Genomic DNA, 21,088 nt, shown 5'->3' with positions numbered 1-21,088 from the left:
TGAAGCTCATATTTCCAACCCCCTTCTCCTCTCGAATGGCAACCGAACAAGCAACCCTGGCCAGTGTAGTGCTCATGGGTTTACAGAAGAATAAATAAATGAATAAAAGCAAAAACAACTGCATGGAATAAATGCTGAGGTACTGTACCCAAAACCGTGTGGCGTTTTCTCTCTTGTCTGCTTTAGTTACAGAAGGACAGAAGCTTCTCTTCTGAATGCACCATGTTGATGGTGCATCTAAACACAGTAAGTAAGTAAGTAAGTAAGTAGATACTTTATTTCACCCCTTGGAGAAATTCAGGTAACCAGTAGCAACAGACAGTACAGTACAGTTGACTGACAATAAAATGGACAAACATTAAAAGTCAACCAAATAAGTCATTCCATATAAAAAAAAGTAGTTGGGTAACCTCAAGAGAATAAAGTCTAGACAGAGTAGGGTACCGGTTTGGTTTTTGATGGTTTATTAACAAACTGAATGGAGGTCTGCTCACTCTCTTCTGCTTCATTTCAAAATTATGTCAAAATTGTAGCTTATAGACAACCATTTGGCAAATAACAATATTAACAGTATAAAATACTCCTCTTTATTATGCAAAATGTATTAAACATTTTGAACCAACAGAATGTATATTATTTAACAGTAATAACATGCATTATAGCTTATTTACACAACCTCTCACCTGCAGTAGAAACAAATAGTCATGTGACGCTCAATATCTGCGTTGGTAAATAATAGCAATGTACCAAAATTGCACGAAATGTATCTCAAGCATGCAATTATAGATATTTTTAAGCTTGCATTAGAGTTTGCAACTTTAATTGTCTTGAAAATCCTCTAATTTCTAGTGAATCACACACCCCCTGACGTCACAGCAGCACTCTGCAGCGCTACGGGAGCCGGCCAGGTACAAAACACACTGTAGGACACCAGCACTGAGGATTTAACAATGTTAACTCTGATACAGGAGTATCATAATAAGGTTTAATGTATTTTATAAATCGAGTATGCAATTTAAACCTTTATAAGTAAACATTTTACGGTGGATTTAAGCATTTCAACTGGATGTCGACATTCCCAGGATGTCGTAATTAAACCGATGTTGTTGTGATGTGACTGAGGGGGGCGGGGCTCATTAAAACAGATCAATTAACGGGATCTCTCCTACCGGGCGGAGTGACACAGAAAACGAGCGATCCTCTTCTCATGGTGGTTCACAACAAGGCGGAGTCTTCAGACCGACCCACACTACCAGGAAGCGGACAGGGGACAGCCTACTACCGGAGAGGTTCTTGATTAGGTTTGACCTTGTATAGATTCATTTCTGTTTAGTACGTTTGGCCACCATGACTTCGATGGATCTGGAGAAGCTGAAGATGACGGGCGCAGGACGCGCCATCGCGGTGCTGACGAGCGGCGGAGATGCCCAAGGTACGAGCAGAATCACCACAGGGTTGAATGTCATCATGCATGCCAGGCTGGACTCCTACTTAGCCTTATCAGATAAAGTATAGCTGTATTGTGGCACCAAACTGTTGCAGACGTGGCTGATTTGTGAATATTTGGTCCAATAGCCTCGTTATCTGATCGTAGTTAAAGATCGTTGATAACGGGACACTAGTGGGCTGCTGAGCGTCACTGCCCCGTCACAGCGCTACGTGCAGCGGGGCAGGTCACAGGTCCCAATTCCCGGTACAGCGCTCCGTGCACTGGGGCAGCTTGTTACAGGTCACAGGTCCCTGTGCAGTGGGCCGGGGCAGCAGGTCACAGCTCACAAGTCCCGGTACAGCGCTCCCTCCACTGGGATAGCCGGTCACAGGTCAAAGGTCCCGTACGCAGTGGTGGGCAGAGGTGTGGGTGGGGCTTAAGTGGAAACTTGAAACACCTTCCCGCTACAACACCTAAGCGAGAAAGCCTGTAACATACCTCCTCCATTATTATTTTCATGCCATGTAGGCTATGCAGAGTAGATATGTGTTCTGATAACGTTGTCCCTTTGCCCTTGGAAACAGGAATGAATGCTGCGGTGCGTGCGGTGACCCGGATGGGCATATATGTCGGAGCACAGGTGTACCTAATCCATGAGGTATATTACCATGATACAACCCTGTCCTTACTCAGGCTAACCTCAAGCGGTCAGCAAAGTGTTTCACTGTATGCCATATTTCACCTTGTCATTCTGTCTAGTATTCAGCAAATACAATAACTGCCATTTATGTCACACTAGGGTTACCAAGGCCTGGTGGAAGGAGGGGAAAACATCAAACTGGCTCACTGGCACAGTGTCACCAACATCATCCAGCAGGTACGCACAGTGCCTATACCTTCATCATTAACACAAGGGGAGTCCATCGCTGTATGCAATACAAGACACTCCAAGTACAATCATAATTCTAAACAGAACAGAATTGTGATCGTAACATACTCTTGATTTTCAATGAAAGTATGGTTATTGTTCCAGCTGGAGCAGATTAGGGTGGTTATGTTACTGCTGTGGTCAGTCTGGCCCCTCATCTCATCCCCCTTCTCTCCCTGTCTCTGTAGACCTTGTAAAGACTCGGTAAGAGAGCTCATGCATGCGTTGTAGGTTTAGTCGTAGGAAATGCAGCAAGTTGCATTTTGGATTGAGAACCGTTTTGCATCACTAAACGTTGATGATCTTTGATGATTTCTGCCTTCTGTCGTTCGTGCATACACCTCTTTAATATCTATCAAATAACACCTCTCTTCCCTTGTTTGTCAGCCAAAGCTTGAGTCTGTAGTACTTCAGTTTTTCCCCGTCTGGATGTCAAGTTTGATGTTTCTTCTTCTCTAGTTTGTCCTGCTCTTGTGCCTGACCCATATATGACCCATAAAGATCAGAGATCATCTCTTGCACACATGTTGCTTATGTCTGTTTTCTGCTGTTGCTGCTGACCCTAGATCAGTTTGCTCCACTCATGTCAGGGATGGGATGGCATTGCAAAGTTCCCATCTGATCGCATGGTGAAACTGGAATCCAGTTGAGGAAATCCATAGATAACAAACTTGTATCTCAGAAGACTAATGTCCCCGTCTTTGACAAACCGTGTTATCTTGATCTGTATGAACCCCTCATTAACTGCCAGAGGTTGTCTGCTCACTGCATGACTGTCTCTCCGTGATAGGAGGAGAAGGTGAGCTCCTGAGCTTTGGGTTAGCGTTCAACATTATGTCGCCGTTCCACTCAGCCCTCACTTCCTAAGTCTGTAGACATTCGGCTCAATCCTCTTTTAATGTAGTAGAAGAAGCTCCGCCGCCTCAGCTCCACAAGGCTGCTCACCTCCTCCTGCTCCACCGCTCATCTCCTCCTGCTCCACCGCTCATCTCCTCCTGCTCCACCGCTCACCTCCTCCTGCTCCACCGCTCACCTCCTCCTGCTCCACCGCTCACCTCCTCCTGCTCCACCGCTCACCTCCTCCTGCTCCACCGCTCATCTCCTCCTGCTCCACCGCTCACCTCCTCCTGCTCCACCGCTCACCTCCTCCTGCTCCACCGCTCACCTCCTCCTGCTCCACCACTCACCTCCACCTGCTCCACCACTCACCATCTCCTGCTCCACCACTCACCTCCTCCTGCTCCACCGCTCACCTCCTCCTGCTCCACCACTCATCTCCACCTGCTCCACCACTCACCTCCTCCTGCTCCACCACTCACCTCCACCTGCTCCACCACTCACCTCCACCTGCTCCACCACTCACCTCCTCCTGCTCCACCACTCACTCCTCATCTCCTCCTGCTCCACCACTCATCTCCTCCTGCTCCACCACTCACCTCCTCCTGCTCCACCACTCACTCCTCATCTCCTCCTGCTCCACCACTCACTCCTCATCTCCTCCTGCTCCACCACTCACCTCCTCCTGCTCCACCACTCACCTCCTCCTGCTCCACCACTCACTCCTCACCTCCTCCTGCTCCACCACTCACTCCTCCTGCTCCACCACTCACTCCTCATCTCCTCCTGCTCCACTCCTCACCTCTCCTGCTCCACCACTCACCTCCTCATGCTCCACCACTCACCACCTCATCTCCTCCTGCTCCACCACTCATCTCCTGCTGCTCCACTCCTCACCTCCTCCTGCTCCACCACTCACCTCCTCCTGCTCCACCACTCATCTCCTCCTGCTCCACTCCTCACCTCCTCCTGCTCCTCCCCTCACTGCTACTGCTCGTCTCCACGATGGTCCAGTGAAGGAGCAGGAGCCCATGACCTTCACACACACGTACACATCTGCTTTGACTTTGACATTCACATTTATATAGTATCTTGTCTATTATATCAGATTCTAATTTGAAATACATAGGGTTAGGTTAGTTGTTACTGTGCATGTTGTACTATGTACTGTCTGCATCGAGAGGCCTCTAGGGACCACTCGGAGCTCGCCCACTGTATAAGATTATGAAGGGGGGGCTCATAGTTGCCTCTCCCCTCCGCAGGGCGGGACCGTGATCGGCAGCGCCCGCTGCAAGGCCTTCCCCACGCGGGACGGCCGGCTGGCGGCCGCCTTCAACCTGGTGAAGCGCGGAATCACCAACCTGTGTGTGTGCGGCGGGGACGGCAGCCTCACCGGGGCCAACATCTTCCGCAGCGAGTGGAGCGGCCTGCTGGCCGAGCTGGCCCAGAAGGGTGTGTGCTTTGGGGGGGGGTGGTGTCAGGGGATCTCCCATAGCAGAACTCTCCCTCTCTGCTGCATTCTCACTAACTAATGCGGTAGAACATGCTCAGGCTAGCCCGCCATCTACACTGAGCATGAATGTTTGGCGTGTCGTTTCCTTCCCACGTCGCAGTGTTGCAACGTTCTGGAGTTCCGTAGATGGAGCTGTTCCGGAGCTACTGGAGGACATGGAATAAACAACTCTGAGGGCTCCACTCTAAATGTCTCTAGTTTTTCAAAATCTCTAGTTCTTCATTGTCGAACAACAGGCCAACGCTTTCATTGGCGAATTTCCAACGGAACTCCTGTGTGTGTGTTTGTCTGTCAGGCCGGATCACGGAGGCCACGGCACAGCTCCACGACCACCTGAACATTGTAGGTCTGGTGGGCTCCATTGACAACGACTTCTGCGGCACGGACATGACCATCGGCGCCGACTCCGCCCTGCACCGCATCATGGAGATCGTGGACGCCATCACCACCACCGCCCAGAGGTCCGCCCCCTCACTTGCAGAACCGGGCGATACGCAGCCTCTCAGATTGGTGGATCACCACTCAGTAGAGCATCTCCACAGAGGCCTCATGGAGTAGAACAGGACTAGAACGTTAAAGTAGTGAGGCTCCTTGTATGTACCAGGGCTTGGATAGCAGCCTGATCTTCACTGGTCTAGTCCGCTACCCGGGTCCTGGTCCTAGAAGAGCACACATTAAGATCCTGATTCAGGGTTGTGAGCGACACCTCCCTCCTAAAAGGCTCTGCCTCACTGCACGTTGTTCTTAGCAGCATGTGACTGTTCAAAATGTGATGTAAGGCTAGTAGTGGTGAGATTGTTGTATTGTCAGCCAGAGGTTCAGGGTTTCAATCCTGAGGTCTGAAGCTGCTACCAGTAAGCATCATGGAGGAAGATACCCTCCCCTACCTGCTGCTCAATGACCTGTGAGCAAGGCTTCTCTGTACAGTGTCTGCTCAATGATTCAATATGAACAGTGAATCGTTTTGATGAAGTCGGCCTCATAAGTGGACCATGCGTGGCTTGTCTCACACTTTTATTCCTATATCCATGGTTTCCGCAGCTCGAGTTGGCATCAGAATCTGAATGCCCACAGGCTAGATGGTTGTTAATCACTGTTGGCTCTGAGTCGGATGCTCCTTCAACTGGCTCTAACCTTGCACCATTTGACATGGAAAACGGGTCTAAAACAAGAAATGCTTTGTTTGCATCTTAACATAAGAACGGGGAAAAGTATATATTTTTGCATTGATCACTTTTACATGTAGCCTATCATAGGCCCTGTACTATTAATTAGCATTTATATAATGGATAATATCAATGAATATGTATTTCCACAGCGTGTAATAACCATTAAACAATGCCTCCCCACAGCCACCAGCGTACCTTCGTCCTGGAGGTGATGGGACGACACTGTGGGTGAGTGGAACCCTTCCTCTATCTCCTCTTTCACTGTGGGTGAGTGGAACCCTTCCTCTATCTCCTCTTTCACTGTGGGTGAGTGGAACCCTTCCTCTATCTCCTCTTTCACTGTGGGTGAGTGGAACCCTTCCTCTATCTCCTCTTTCACTGTGGGTGAGTGGAACCCTTCCTCTATCTCCTCTGCTTCACTGTGGGTGAGTGGAACCCTTCCTCTATCTCCTCTGTTTCACTGTGGGTGAGTGGAACCCTTCCTCTATCTCCTCTGCTTCACTGTGGGTGAGTGGAACCCTTCCTCTATCTCCTTTGCTTCACTGTGGGTGAGTGGAACCCTTCCTCTATCTCCTCTGTTTCACTGTGGGTGAGTGGAACCCTTCCTCTATCTCCTCTGCTTCACTGTGGGTGAGTGGAACCCTTCCTCTATCTCCTCTGTTTCACTGTTGGTGAGTGGAACCCTTCCTCTATCTCCTGTTTCACTGTGGGTGAGTGGAACCCTTCCTCTATCTCTGCTCTTCTGTATCCACTGTTGGCCTGCCCTCCATGACCCCTCCCCCCGGGCCACTGCAGGTACCTGGCCCTGGTGTCTGCGCTGGCGTCTGGAGCTGATTGGCTGTTCATCCCTGAGGCCCCGCCCAAAGAGGGCTGGGAGGACCGCATGTGCTCCCGTCTGGAGGGGGTGCGTCTGGGAGACACGTGGTCCGATACGAGGGGAGAGGAGAGGATCTGGATGTTTGGAGGGCTTTTTGATCTGCCCAACTGGATTAGGATTAAATTTTGAGCAGGGCTTTGAACAGGGTCAGGTATATCATGGGATGGGGTTGGAGCTAGCAGATTGTGGTGGGGTTATGACTAGCAGATTGGGGCAGGGCTGGGCCTTTAGGAGCAGGAAGAATATTTGGACAGTAAGGATTGATGGACAGTCAATAGTTATAGTGTTGACTAATGAATCCTCCACCACCAAGCCAGCCACATCCTATAGCTTATCGTGTGTGTGTGTGCGTGTGCGTGTGTGTGTGTTCCAGAGTCGCAGCAGAGGTTCCAGGCTCAACATCATTATCGTAGCAGAAGGAGCCATCGATGATGAAGGCAAGGCCATCAGCTCCAACTACATCAAGGATGTGAGTTTTTACAGTGCCTTGTTGGACCTGACAGCAGTAGGGATGTCCCGATACCACTTTTTCACTTCAAATACCTATATCATTACGATACTTTGTTTTACTCTTGAAAAGAAATAATATATGGAAGCACTTTGCTCATGATTGCCAATTAGCCACCTAAAAACACACACAAAAGAAAAGTTGCATGGCTTAAAGGAGACATATTATGGTGTATTCCCAACAAGTAAACATAGTATTTGAGTTCCAGAAAACATGTTTTTGAAGCTGTTTGCTGGAAATAGCTTTTAGGAAAATAAATCTCGCCTACCGCTATTCCCCTCTGTCTCAGTCCCTTCAGAATGCGCTGTTTCTGGTGTCTGTAGCTTTAATGCAAATGAGCTGCTGCCCATTGACCAATGAGCTGTCAGACTGAACCACAGCATGGAGGAGAAGGGATTGTTGCCGTTTGCGGACTCCTGGAGCTCTATATCAATATAATATAATAATAATATTATAGATGGGTATTCATATAATATATCTAATATCACGTCCAAAAGCTATGTGTGCCTCGGATGATATTATGAACTAGAAAATAAATTTCCTGCAGAAAATGCGGTGAGTGCTGTAGCATAAAGTGAGGTTGAAAATATTTTTTGATAAAGCCACATACCTTAAGACATAAAGAAACGTTAAATGGCTTAAATCAAGTGAAGGGATTTGAACAAAGGTTCAAAAGTCTAAATGGAGGAAACACTGTAAACATGCACACCATTTAAGAAAATGTAAATGGTTGGAAACAAATAAAGTGACAGCTGAATGAAAAGCGCAAGGCATTGCTAAAATTGCAGAAATGTAAAATGAATTGAACTGAAGAATCTGAAAGGTCAAGTGTATTGCCCGGCACTGGTGTGTGTGTGTGTGAGAGTGAGTGAGTGAGTATAGCGAACCGGTGCGTCATTAAAAGTAGCCCAATTGAGCGGGGGAAACCGCCCAATCTGGCAACACTGCTGAACGTCCTCACGCTCCAGCATCCACATAAATCAATACGACCAACTGAAAACGAAGCCGGCATGAAACTAAAACTGATTCTGAATAAAGTGTAAATGATATCGAAATTCAGTTTGGATATTATTGAAGATACAAGTGTGTAGATTTGTTAAATGGTTTGATCGAAGGTAAACGGTTGAAAAATGATTGAGTTACGATGTCTTAAGAAGTAGGATTGTCAGAATGGGCAGACTTCTTCAATGAAAACAGCTGAAAATGAAGCCAGTATGAAACAAAAACTGATTCTCAAGAAAGTTCAAATGATATCGAAATTCCGTTTAGATATTATTGAAGACACAAGTGTGTAGATTTGTTAAATGGTTTGAACGAAGATAAACGGTTGAAAATTGATTTAGTTACGTCTTAAACTGTACCAGAGCACCGCCGTCGTCCAATTGACTCCCATGTTAAAAAAAAAGATAGTAATTTAAAAGTAGAATATCTTAAAAAGTATAAAATATTTTAAAAATCTGAAAAGAAGCGCGCGATTCCAAGCTAATTTGAAACATTTTAAAACTTGAATGGAGTCTCTAGGTGAAGAAGAAGGAGATAGGTCCCAAAGTTTGTAGAGAAAAAATATAGCGGAAAGAATAAAACTTAAGAACAATAGTTGAGCGCTGCATGCAGCACTCACCTAATCTTAAAGACTGCATCTGACGTCTCTGGTACTTCCACAACAAGTAAAGACTCGTAGTGGGGGTTATCTCGGCCATGGTTGAGAAGAATTGGGGGAAATTAACTTTGGCCTTGACTCTCTGGAGTCCATGAACCGCGACATGGAGACGAAAGGGATTGTACTCCGGGGGCTGAGCTGCCGGACTGCCACCGAGCTCCCCGTGCCGGAGCTGCCGGACCTGCCAGCTTCGGCGGCAGTCAGCTCCCCGAGTACACCCGCTGGAGCAGCCGGAATGCTTCGGCGGCAGTTCAGCTTCCGGACGGCTTCGACGGCGGCCGGACTTCCGGCGGGGGTAGCTCGGCGGCATTCCGGCAGCTCAGCACCGGGAGTACAATCCCTTTCTCCTCCATGTATCCTCCTCCGGACTTCTGGCAGCTCCAGCGGGGGGAGCTCGGTGGCAGTCCGGCAGAGAAAGGGATTGTACTCCCGGAGCTGAGCTGCCGGGCTGCCGCCGAGTTCCCCCCGCCGGAGCTGCTCATCCGCTGGTCCACAAAATCTTAGCTATGCTCTGATTGGAGGGGAGTGGGGAAGTGGGAGGTAATATCCCAGGAAAAGGGTTGTTTTATAATATGTCCCCGTTAAATCAAGTGAAAATATTTGAACTGAGTTCAAAAAGGCTAAATGGAGTAAAGAATGTAAACATGCACAAAAAAAAGTTAAATGGTTGGAAACATAAAGTGAAGAGTTAAACAAATAGATAAAGTCATAAAGTTTGACTACATTTAAGATAAAATATACAATAGCTGAGCTGTTAAACCTGATAGTTTGAAATAGATTAATCAAGTGTGTGTCATCACCTGTAGTAACCAGAAAAAGTCTTATTGACGTTGTTCTTTCACGTATAGTTAATCAAGATAAGCTCACAAAATGATAAGGCTTGTACCGTTGGACTCCTTGGAGTCTCTTTCATTTACATTTACATTTAGGGCATTTAGAAGACGCTTTTATCCAAAGCGACTTACAATAAGTGCATTTGTTACAATAAGTACATTTGTCATAAGAAGTGAAACAATATATCACTGTCGGTACAGTAAAGATGTTCATAGAACCAAGTGCAAGTATTACAATCGCTAGGCTAACCCATTCTCCATGTTAAGCAATGATAGCAGCTACTGTAGCTGCTACACAATTAAGTACCTTGAATAAGTGCAATGTACAAGTGCCAGGACGTACAACATTCAATGGTGGCTGTGCATTGGTTTCTATGCAGAGTCGAGGTGAACTCTGAACAGGTGAGTTTTGAGTCTTTTGCGGAAGCTGGTGAGCGACTCTGCGATCCTGACATCGGTAGGGAGCTCGTTCCACCACTGAGGTCCCAAAACATAGAAAAGTTGTAACTTCGCTGATCGACCTTTGCTTGCTCTTAGCGATGGCGGTACCAGACGTCCAGCTGAAGTAGTTGAGCGGAGGGATCGAGCTGGGGTGTGTGGCTTTACTAATGCTTGGAGGTAGGCAGGGGCAGTTTCATTGACTGCCTTGTATGCCAGTACCATCATCTTGAATCTGATGCGAGCTATTACAGGGAGCCAGTGGAGGTCTCGGAAGAGGAGGTTTACATGTGAGAACTTTGGTAGGTTGAACACGAGGCGCGCTGCCGCATTCTGGATGCGCTGCAAGGGTTTAATCGCAGAGGCAGGGAGTCCAGCCAGGAGCGAGTTGCAGTAGTCGAGGCGGGAGATGACCAGTGATTGGACTAGAAGCTGAGCTGCTTCCCTTGTGAGGAAGGGCCGGATCCTGCGGATGTTGTAAAGTGCAAATCTGCAGGATCGCACCACCGCAGTGATGTTTGCGGTGCAGCATAACTGATTGTCCAACACTACACCAAGGTTTTTGGCAGTTGGAGAAGGAGATACAGTGATGTTCTCAACAGTGACGAGTAAGTCCATGTGTGGGCAATCTTTCCCTGGTATTAGGAGGAGCTTAGTCTTGTTGAGGTTAAGCCTCAGGTGATGGGCAGTTGTCCAGGTGCTGACTTCTGCCAGACATTCAGATATGCGTGTTGCAATCAGGGCTTTGTCAGATGAGGGAAAAGAGAGAAATAGCTGAGTGTCGTCTGCATAGCAGTGATAGGAAAAGCTGTGGGATGTAATTACAGAGCCCAGAGATCTAGTATAGAGGGAGAACAGAAGAGGCCCCAGTACAGAGCCTTGAGGGACACCAGTATCAAGCGTGCAAGGTTTGGACAAGGAGCCATTCCATGTTACCCGATAAGTGCGATTCATCAGGTAAGATGTGAACCAGGAAAGGGCAGATTCAGCTATGCCAAGTTCGGCGAGAGTGGCGAGGAGGATCTGGTGGTTCACAGTGTCAAATGCTGAAGACAGGTCAAGGAGAATGAGAACCGATGAGAGGGACGAGGCTCTGGCTGAACGGAGGGACTCAGTCACCGCGAGGATAGCCGTCTCAGTGGAGTGTGCTTTTTTGAAGCCTGATTGGTGAGGGTCAAGCAGGTTGTTAGATGAGAGATAGGAGGACAGTTGGTTAGCGACGGCACGTTCCAATGTTTTAGAGAGGAATGAAAGAAGCAATACCGGTCTGTAATTCTGGATGTCAGTGGTATCAAGGGTTGGTTTTTTGAGGAGAGGCTTTATTCTGGCAGTCTTGAAAGACGTTGGAACAATGCCAGAAGTGAGGGAGGAGTTAATAAGTGTGGTGAGAAATGGCAGGGTGTCGTTTGACACAGCCTGGAGGAGGGAGGAAGAGATAGTGTCAAGGGGGCAGGTGGTGGCATGGTTAGATGTTATAATTCTGTTGACCTCGTCTGAGGTGAGAGGGATAAATTGGGTAAAGACAGAGGTGGGGGTGGGGGGAGGGAGGATGGTGGCAGTGATAAAAGAGGAGCTAATGTCCTTTACTTTCTGGGTAAAGTAGGTAACAAAGTCATTAGCAGTGAGGCAGGAAGGAGGAGGAGGGCTGGGAGGGTTGAGGAGGGAAGAGAACAAGGAAAACAGTTTCCTGGGGTTTGAGGCGGAGGAGTTAATTTTGGTCCGGTAGAAGGCAGATTTGGCTGTTGACACAGTGGAGGTGAAATCAGAGAGAAGAAAGAGATAGTGAGATAGATCATTAGGACAGTCTGATCTCTTCCATTTCCTCTCAGCTGCCTGCAACTGTGCTCTATAGGTCCGCAGAGATAAAGACAGCCAAGGAGGGGGGGGTGAAGATCGCGCCGGTCTGGAGTGGAAGGGACAGAGGGAGTCCAAAGAGGAGGAGAGGGAGGATAGCAGAGTGTCAGAGGATTCCTCTGTGGATAGTTGAGCGAATTGTTCAATAGAAGGTAGTGAAGACAGAACAGTAGAGGCAAACGTAGAGGGAGAGAGAGTTTTGAGGTTGCGGCGGGTGGTGACAATGTGGGGACTAGAGAGGAGGGGGGAGAGGACTTTAAGGGGAGAGAAAAAGCAACAAAGTGATGGTCAGACACGGGGAGTGGGGTAACAGAGAGAGCAGAGGTGCCACAGGACCTTGTGAATATCAGGTCAAGCTGGTTCCCGGCCCTGTGTGTGGGAGGAGAAGGGGATAGTGTTAAGTCAAAGGTGGCAAAAAAGTTGGTTAATTCCGGTGAGTGCAACTTCTCTGGCAGGATGTTAAAGTCGCCAAGTATAACGAGTGGTGTGCCATTCTCAGGAAAGCAGCTGAGAAGGGCATCCATTTCGTCATAGAAGTCACGAAGGGGACCAGGGGGACGGTAGATTACCACAATGAAGAGATTAATAGCAAGGTTGACAGTGACAGCGTGGAGTTCAAATGCAGATCTTTCATATGACATATTGTTTGTGTAGATAGCATGACGTGAAAAGATCATTTAGGTAAGCATTTAGCTTCTACCGTAAGTACAATGGATATGTAAGAAACACCTAGGCTTACATATGCCATATAAACCGGGGTCCCCAGATATATAATAATCATATTTCCAATCGATGAATCATTTTAGAGCCAGTGAAACAAGAAATACCGTAATTGTTATGCTTAGCATTGTGTTTTTAGGTTAAATATGGACGTTGTTAAGGCTCTGCAACATCCGAAATTGTTAAATTGTGATCCGCTCTAGCCCAAGCTGGAGCGCGTGACTTGATTGCGTCTGTTTCGAATGAACAACCTGTTATCACCTGTACACATTTTGAGATTAAGTTTAGCATTTTGATTCGGCTGTTGGTGAAAGGTTTTCATGACATTATGAAGAGCTGTTATAAATGTTGTTAAAGTGTAGTCTGTGTCTCCTGTGTACTGTTCACTGTTCACTGTGAGAAAGTAACGTGTGTGTGTGTGTGTGTGTGTGTGTGCAGCTGGTGGTGGAGAGGCTGGGCTATGACACTAGGGTGACTGTCCTGGGACACGTCCAGAGAGGAGGGATCCCCTCCGCTTTTGACCGGATTCTGGTGAGTTCACAACACTCCCTTACCTTTATCGTCTCCCTTACAGTTGGAGAGGACCCCTTAAGGTCTCCCTTACAGTGGGAGAGGAGTCCTAATGGCGCATTTCCACTGGTGGGTCCTCTTCGGCCCAGCACGCCTTGGCCCAGTAGTGAAGGTGCAGTTTGGCCCAGCTCACCGCCGACAGTACCCTTATGGTAGGGCGGGGTTTAAGCCGGATGGTGATGGCACCTACGTAAGCATCGTGATCTTATAGGAGCCCCACACAGTTCAGCCTGCTAATAAATCCAAGGAAAAAGAAGTACGCGACACCCTAAACAAAGAGCAACAATGTAGGACATCAAAGAAGGACGTCAAACTTGTGCTCCATTTTCCCAAATAAACTAAGCTTTCCCAGTATATCCAGAAATACCTTGTGGTTACTCTGTTTGTTTGTTGCCCGGAAGTGACGATTCTGTTGACCAATCAACGGGTGGCATGTGTAACTCGAACTTGTTGCCACCCTTTCAGACGTCTCAGTACCCCAACGGAGGAGTTCTGCGAGATGAGTACGGCTCATCAAGGCTTAGTCCGGACCCCGCCCACTTTTGGCGGTGGAAACGCGAACCGGACCGCACCTTTGCACACCGAACCGACCCGTACCCATCGGTGGAAATGCGCCATTAACGTCTCCCTTACCGTGGGAGAGGAGCCCTTAATGTCTCCCTTACAGTGGGAGAGGAGCCCTTAAGGTCTCCAATACAGTGGGAAAGGAGCCATTAAAGGGATAATTCACCGGTGGTGACATGAATCTGTATTGAAAGTGGGTCATATATTTAGTCGAATAGTCACATAAATTTCAAATTTTGTGCCTCCTTGTCCGAGAAAAGGCAGACAGTGACTTTTTGGCGCTTGCGAATTGAAGACGACAACACCCACAATGCCAATCAGTGTTCACTCCCTGAGGGACGTAACATAACAGCCAATCAGCGTTCACTCCCTGCAGTCCAGCGTAAACAGCAGCATGGAGGAGAAGTGATTGTTGCCGTTTGCGGACTCCCGGAGCTCTATATCTAAATAATATAACATTATATAATATAGGTATCTATATAATATAATACAATATATAATATCACGGCAAAAAGCTGTGTGCGCCTCCGGATGACTATGAATTAAAGACTGCGTTGGGTTCTCGGACGTCTCTGGTACTTCCACAACAAGTAAAGACTCGTAGTGGGTGTTATCTCGCCAGAGTCCTGCACTGGTTCGGGTACCCAACAGGTGAACCCCACAATTTCGATGAAACGGGGGAAAAATAATGTAGGTACTGTGTCGGACATGGGTGCTGGTCGGGTCGGACGCCTGAACAGTGCGGGTCGGTCGCGGGTTTTGCAATTGCAAGCGAGACTTCTCCGATGCTGGATATGTTATTCAGGAGCAGAGGAGTAAACTAAAACCGTCAACAGTGAATGATGTGCTTTTTTTGCACAGCATCTAAAGCACCAGGCCAAACACCAGATAGTGTAATTCCCTGGCTTTCCATCTAATGTGTCTAATTTTCCTTCGGGTGCGGGTCGGGCGTCGGTATCAATTTATAGCGGTTCTGGTCGGGTGCGGAATGTAATTCTCGGGTACAGACGGGTGCGGGTTTGAAAAATAAGACCTGTGCATTGATTCTCGGCCATGTTGGAAAAGGAATTGTGGGAAGAAACGTTGGCTTTGACTCTCTGAAGTCCAGATTGAACTACAACTTCAGATTGATGTGGAACTGCGAACGGCGACATGGAGGAGAAAGGGATTGTTAGCGGGGCTCCGGCGGAAGACAATCTTGTACGCAAGCTCCCGCCCCCCTCATTCCTTATTGGTGGGCTTACAAATTTGCGGAACCAGTGGTTTGTAGTCCTCGGCCCTTCTAGCAGGCAAGCAAATTTCTACTGACATGACATCAAACGTGTCGTTTGACATCAGGTCAGGAGAAATGTAAGGAGGACAGCTGGGCCAAGGGAAGAATGTGTTAGACTGAGGGAAGAAAAAACTTTTTTTTAATATTATAATAGCGATTTTATAATGATAGCCAGCTCTGTATCGGTGAAGTATCCCTTTAAGGTCTCCCCTACAGTGGAAGAGGAGCTGTCACACCAAAATTGTACCAGGGGCAAAAAATTGTACCGCCTACATAATCTGCTTTCGAAAATTCCAAACCTGCCTGGCAACAGACGATTGCGTCAAACGATGACGTAGGAAGGTTCATGAACATTTTCGCTCATTCATTGAGCGTCACAAGACGAAATAACATTAAACAGATAACACTTATTTTACAAATTACATCTATTAGCGTTGCTAACTTTATATTTGTATTGTATTTAATTGTTTAATCTAATTTAGCTAGTAAACGGAGTGTATTACAAGCTAGCTAGACTATGATACATTTTAAAAACTAAGTTTACTAACTAAATTCAATACAATACAAAAGTGATAATCTGTATTATGTTATTTCGTCTTTGGCAACATGAGCACAAATGTTTTTCGAAACCTGCCTGGCAGGACAATCGCGTCGAACGATGACGTAATGTTTCGAACGCGGATTACGTAGGCGGTACAATTTTCGCTCCCGGTACAATTTTGGTGTGACAGAGCCCTCAAGGTCTCCCCTACAGTGGGAGAGGAGCCCTTAAGTGTGTGTTTGTGTGTGTGTGTGTGTGTGTGTGTGTGTCTCCAGAGCAGTAAGCTGGGCGTGGAGGCGGTGGTGGCACTGATGGAGGCGTCCCCCGACACCCCGGCGTGTGTCATCGGCCTCTCTGGGAACCAGGCCGTCCGGCTACCCCTGATGGAATGTGTGGAGATGGTAAGAGCCTCTCTGTTTGGGCGGAGGAGGTAAGAGCCTCTCTGTTTGGGTGGAGGAGGTAAGAGCCTCTCTGTTTGGGTGGAGGTGGTAAGGAGCCTCCATCCATAATGACCTCTATCTGGATACAGTGGGTACAACAAGTGTTTTTTTCCATTGTTTGTCGCCTGTGTGCGTGTAGACTAAGCTGGTGCAGACGGCCATGCAGGAGAAGCGCTTCGATGAAGCCATCAAGCTGCGAGGAGGGTCAGATGCTAAGTCTATGTTTTACTGTACACTAAACACTGCAACTTTTTAAAATATGAGGGAATACTTTGGAGCTATTTAAACTAAAGGGCACACTAGGTATAGTTGTTTTACGCAAGATGATTCCTTCCTGAATAAACGTGTATGTTAAACGTGAATGCAAATATACAGCATTGATGAATGCAAACACATTTCTGATTAACCTTTTTCCTTGCATATAGAGATGCACCAGCTCAGGCAAACTAAACATACAAGTGTTTGCTTCATTCTAGGAGCTTTGAAAACAACTGGAATGTCTACAAGCTACTGGCCTACCAGAAGCCGGCGCTTATCAAGGTAAAGCCCTCCTCCTCCTCACCCACCTCATCTTTACTACCAGGACGAACCTGCTCTCTGGGTCTTTTATTCCATCCTCATTGGCTCCTCCTGTCCCTGGTTGTGGTTGGTCCATCCTCATTGGTTCCTCCTGTCCCTGGTTGTGATTGGTCCATCCTCATTGGCTCGTCATGTCCCTGGTTGTGATTGGTCCCTGGGGGGATACAGTTGCTGCAGCCCCTCCCTGAACCCCGGTCCACTTCCATTTGTCATGTGGCAGAAAGAAACCTAACAATGTGTAGGAGAAGGTTATCCATACCTGTTGAAGTAGCCACTCCTCTCTTGACTTCCACTCTTTTATACATCACGGTTTGATTGGCAAAAAAAATTGATTGGCCATCCTTAATTGAATGTTTGTGAATAAGTGTATCCCAGTAGTAGAGAAGATAAAGTGAGATAGTCAGAACTGTGTTATACTCTAGTGCTCTCTTGACCCCAAGTCTTGAAACATCTCTCAGCAGCTCTGTCTGACTGGTCTGATTACCGTCTGTAGAAACTACCTAAAGTGCTTTCTTGGCTACGGCTGACCCCCACCCCCCTTCCACTCCGTGCAGAGCAACCACACCATGGCCATTCTGAACGTGGGGGCGCCTGCAGCAGGGATGAACGCTGCCATCAGGTCTGCCGTCAGAGTGGCCCTTGCTCATGGGCACAAGGTTTACGGCGTCAGCGACGGCTTCCAAGGGCTGGCCACCGGAGCGGTGAGCGCTGGGGTCCATCGTGGGCTCAGGTTTTATATGAGGCGTGTTGGCAGGCCAGGTCATATCACTTTATGTTGAGCCAGTTGTCAACAACTGTTTACCTGCAATGGAAGTGTTAATTTACTCTGTTACAAAGAATATATTATCAAATAAAATAAAATGTAATGCTGGCTAATAATACTAGCCATAACAAATAAAAATTGAGATTATGTCCGTCTTTCCTTTAAAAAAAAACATGTTATGAAATATTACATTCTTTTACCATTAGGCATATGAAGTGCATCAATCTTCATCATATATTTAAATCCCCTGTTTTCTACTGCAGAGGGTGGCTGGAAACACTATAAACAGTGGTTAGTTAGTTTAGGTTTAGGTTTAACCCCCGATGTGTCCGACCTCTGCAGGTGAGTGAGATGACCTGGCACAGTGTGGCTGGGTGGACTGGCCAAGGGGGCTCCCTGCTGGGGACCAAACGGTGAGACCCCCAAGGACTTATAATGTTATCATGTTTAATTCACCTGATCTAAAAAGCAGGGCAAATAAGAGGTTGATGTGCCGGTGTCTCTGTGGCTCTCCTTCAGAACTCTTCCCAGTGCCTTCATGGAGAAGATTGTGGAAACCATCAGCAAGTTTGGCATTTCCTCTCTGCTGGTGATCGGCGGGTTTGAGGTACAGGTTGTTGTTTATGAAGGGGAACTGTCAAAGAGGGCAACTCTGTTCCCGCTAGGTCAACTCAGCTTAGCGCTAGATAGAACCATTACATTTATTGAAGGTATCGGTTCTACCTAGCATGACCTTCTAAGAAAGGGGACGGCAGATAGTACTTTTAGGAGTATAGTTGTTGTAGTAGTAGTAGTAGTAGTAGTAAAGGGTGTACCTTGTGGACCCCCAGGCCTACGAGGGCGTGCTGCAGCTGTTTGAGTCTCGGGGCCGCTTCGACGAGCTATGCATCCCCATGTGTATCATCCCGGCTACCATCAGCAACAACGTCCCCGGCACCGACTTCAGCCTGGGAGCAGACACCGCCGTCAACGCCGCCATGGAGGTACGGTCCGCTGTGATGTCTGTAGAGAGGTCTTCACAGAGCGCCACGCTGCTTTAGGTCTGCAGTAACAGTGTCATGGTAGATCCTGTTCCAACGCTTTATGAACGGGCAGGCTTGGTTTGACCTCATTCTGAAGCAGAGACCAAGACAGAGTGACATAAGAAACCAAACATGTGTTGCGTGTTCAAAGGGACGCATCCACGGCCCAGAGTGGCGGCTCTGTGTGAGGGCTCTGCGCGAGGGCTCTGCAACTGCAACCAGTCACAAATCTTAGCGAATGTTGTGATTTCTAAAGATTAGCTACTGGCCGCCTCCCGAGTACAGAAGAAATCGCTATGGGGGGCATGTTTGACCTGTTGCCATGGTTTTCTCCTCAGGGCTGTGACACCATCAAGCAGTCTGCCAGCGGCACCAAGAGGCGTGTCTTTGTGGTGGAAACCATGGGTGGGTATTGTGGTTACCTGGCAACCTGCACCGGGTTCGCAGTGGGCGCCGACGCGGCCTACATCTTTGAGGACCCCTTCACCATAAAGGACCTGAAGGTGAGGGGGACCTGTGTGTGTTTTCTATGAAGGCGCCACGTCATGGCCTCGGGGATATGGCTCAATAAGGGGACCTTGTGGGTCTCTGTCATTGTCTCCTTCTCCTCCTCCTCCTCCTCCTCCTCCTCCTCCCCCTCCTTAATATCGGTGACATATTTCTCGATGTTGATTTTAAAAGGAGAGCGTGAGGCAGTGATTCTCCCCCCTCTCCTCACAGACCAACGTGGAGCATTTAAAAGAGAAGATGAAGAAGGATGTTCAGAGAGGTCTCATACTGAGGTAAACACCTCTGCCCCTTCTGGCTCGGAGTTTCTCAGAAGCAAATCCATGTCGCTCAGACATCTGTTTCCTGTTTTTTCTTGGCTTCTAAGGATTTGTTATGTTTAGTTGTTTTAGTGTGATGAAAAAGGTTGATGATGCATCAACTCTTAATACATGACATCAGATATGATCAGATGATTGGATGGGTCCTTTATTCCACCCCAGCAGCCTTCTGTCTGTTGTTTACCACTAATACCCTTTGTCTCAACAGGAATGAGAAGGCCAACCAGCACTACACCACAGAGTTCATCCACCAGCTGTACTCTGCGGAGGGCCAGGGCATCTTCGACAGCCGCATCAATGTGTTGGGACATCTTCAGCAGGTGATCTCACTAACTCTGTCTCTGCAGTGGAGGAGCCAACCCCAAGTATTAGGATGTTGATATGAGTATTTCCTCTATAGGTCAGGATGTAGATGGGTTGTTATTATATCAGTCTGTTATCTGTTCCTCTGTCTCTAGGGAGGGGCACCCAGTCCTTTCGACCGCAATTTTGCCACGAAGCTGGGAGTAAAGGCTGTTCAATGGCTCTCGGACAGAATGAATGAGAACTACCGACAGGGTGAGGACAACAGAGAGCAGAAGCACTGTTGTTTATGAACCTATCTGAGACTTCCCGGCAGTAAGTCTTGTTTATTCCATGACACCGTCTCCCCACAGGCCGCGTGTTTGCCAACTCCCCAGAGACGGCGTGCGTGCTAGGACTCAACCGCAAGGTGGTATCCTTCAGCCCTGTCACAGAGCTGAAAGAAGTGACAGACTTCAAGTAAGCCCAGCACAGACCTCATCCATTTAATAACCTGTCCCTGTCAACAGCGCATGTCAGTGTGATAAAAGTTCCTCTTGTTGTCGTCAGGCACCGGATGCCCAAGAACCAGTGGTGGTTCAACCTGCGCCCCATGCTGAAGATGTTGGCCAAGTACCAGACCAGCTTCACCCAGTACGTCCCGGGGGAGATCGAACACGTGACGCGCCGATCCCTAAGCATCGACTCTGGGTTCTAGCGCTCTGCAGCCTCAAGGCTTCATCTGTCTCTCCTGCCTTCTGTCCTGCACTGCCCTGCTCCAGAGATCAGCTGTTAAGGGTGGCTATTGATTTAAGTACTGCTCAGTGATGTAGAGCAGATGCTACAACAGTGCTACAGGTTCACGTCCTAGCTCTGCTTTGAGGTGATGCATGCACTTAAGTAGTGAAAAATGTTCTGCCAACTAATTTATTCTGATGTTTTATGTTGTTTTGTTTGTTTATCACATCATGGTATTGGAAAAACAAATTGATTTCATCACATGAAGTTACAACTGAGGAATACTGGACAGGCCGGCAGTGGAACTAGTGTGTGATGTCATGATGCCATTTAAATCTAACTGGAAACTGACCAATTGTAATCATGTGATCGGCAGGTCATTAGTTAGAGGAAGGGTTGATACTTAAAGGGAATATTATAGGACGGATCAAAATACCACTGTATTCTTTTCAACTATTTAAATCTCACACCGCTTTTCTTTAATTTAGTAATTTCTGTTGACTGAAACATTAAGCACATGTACGCCATTACTTTGTCAATATCTAAATCTACATGAATGTATGTCTGCAAAATCAATTTGTGAAATGGATTACATAAAAATATTTTTAAACAAAACATTTGCATATATGTTTAATTGTATATCTTGAAGACTTGAACACAACACTAAATTATAAAAATATACAACTTACAAACATATATAAACATTAAGAGTTTAACAATTGT

General features: G+C 47.4%; 1 protein-coding gene across 1 annotated transcript; it reads left to right on the top strand.

Moving 5' to 3' along the window:
• Positions 1 to 1,262: 1,262 nt before the first annotated feature.
• Positions 1,263 to 20,965, top strand: pfkla (phosphofructokinase, liver a). Its single transcript, XM_079731556.1, has 22 exons — positions 1,263 to 1,432; positions 2,014 to 2,087; positions 2,229 to 2,306; positions 4,457 to 4,646; positions 5,003 to 5,168; positions 6,060 to 6,104; positions 6,672 to 6,780; positions 7,127 to 7,222; positions 13,205 to 13,297; positions 15,990 to 16,115; positions 16,294 to 16,358; positions 16,631 to 16,694; positions 17,288 to 17,434; positions 17,839 to 17,909; positions 18,016 to 18,103; positions 18,327 to 18,479; positions 18,857 to 19,021; positions 19,239 to 19,300; positions 19,554 to 19,665; positions 19,804 to 19,903; positions 20,002 to 20,107; positions 20,198 to 20,965. Exons 1-22 carry the CDS (start codon positions 1,348 to 1,350, stop codon positions 20,343 to 20,345), a joined length of 2,343 nt encoding a protein of 780 aa, XP_079587682.1. The 5' UTR covers positions 1,263 to 1,347; the 3' UTR covers positions 20,346 to 20,965.
• The last annotated feature ends 123 nt before the right edge of the window (positions 20,966 to 21,088 follow it).

The sequence above is a fragment of the Pollachius pollachius genome (genome assembly GCF_949987615.1).
Source record: "Pollachius pollachius genome assembly, chromosome: 3".
Lineage (NCBI taxonomy): Eukaryota > Metazoa > Chordata > Actinopteri > Gadiformes > Gadidae > Pollachius > Pollachius pollachius.
This window is presented reverse-complemented; position numbering and strand designations above follow the sequence as displayed.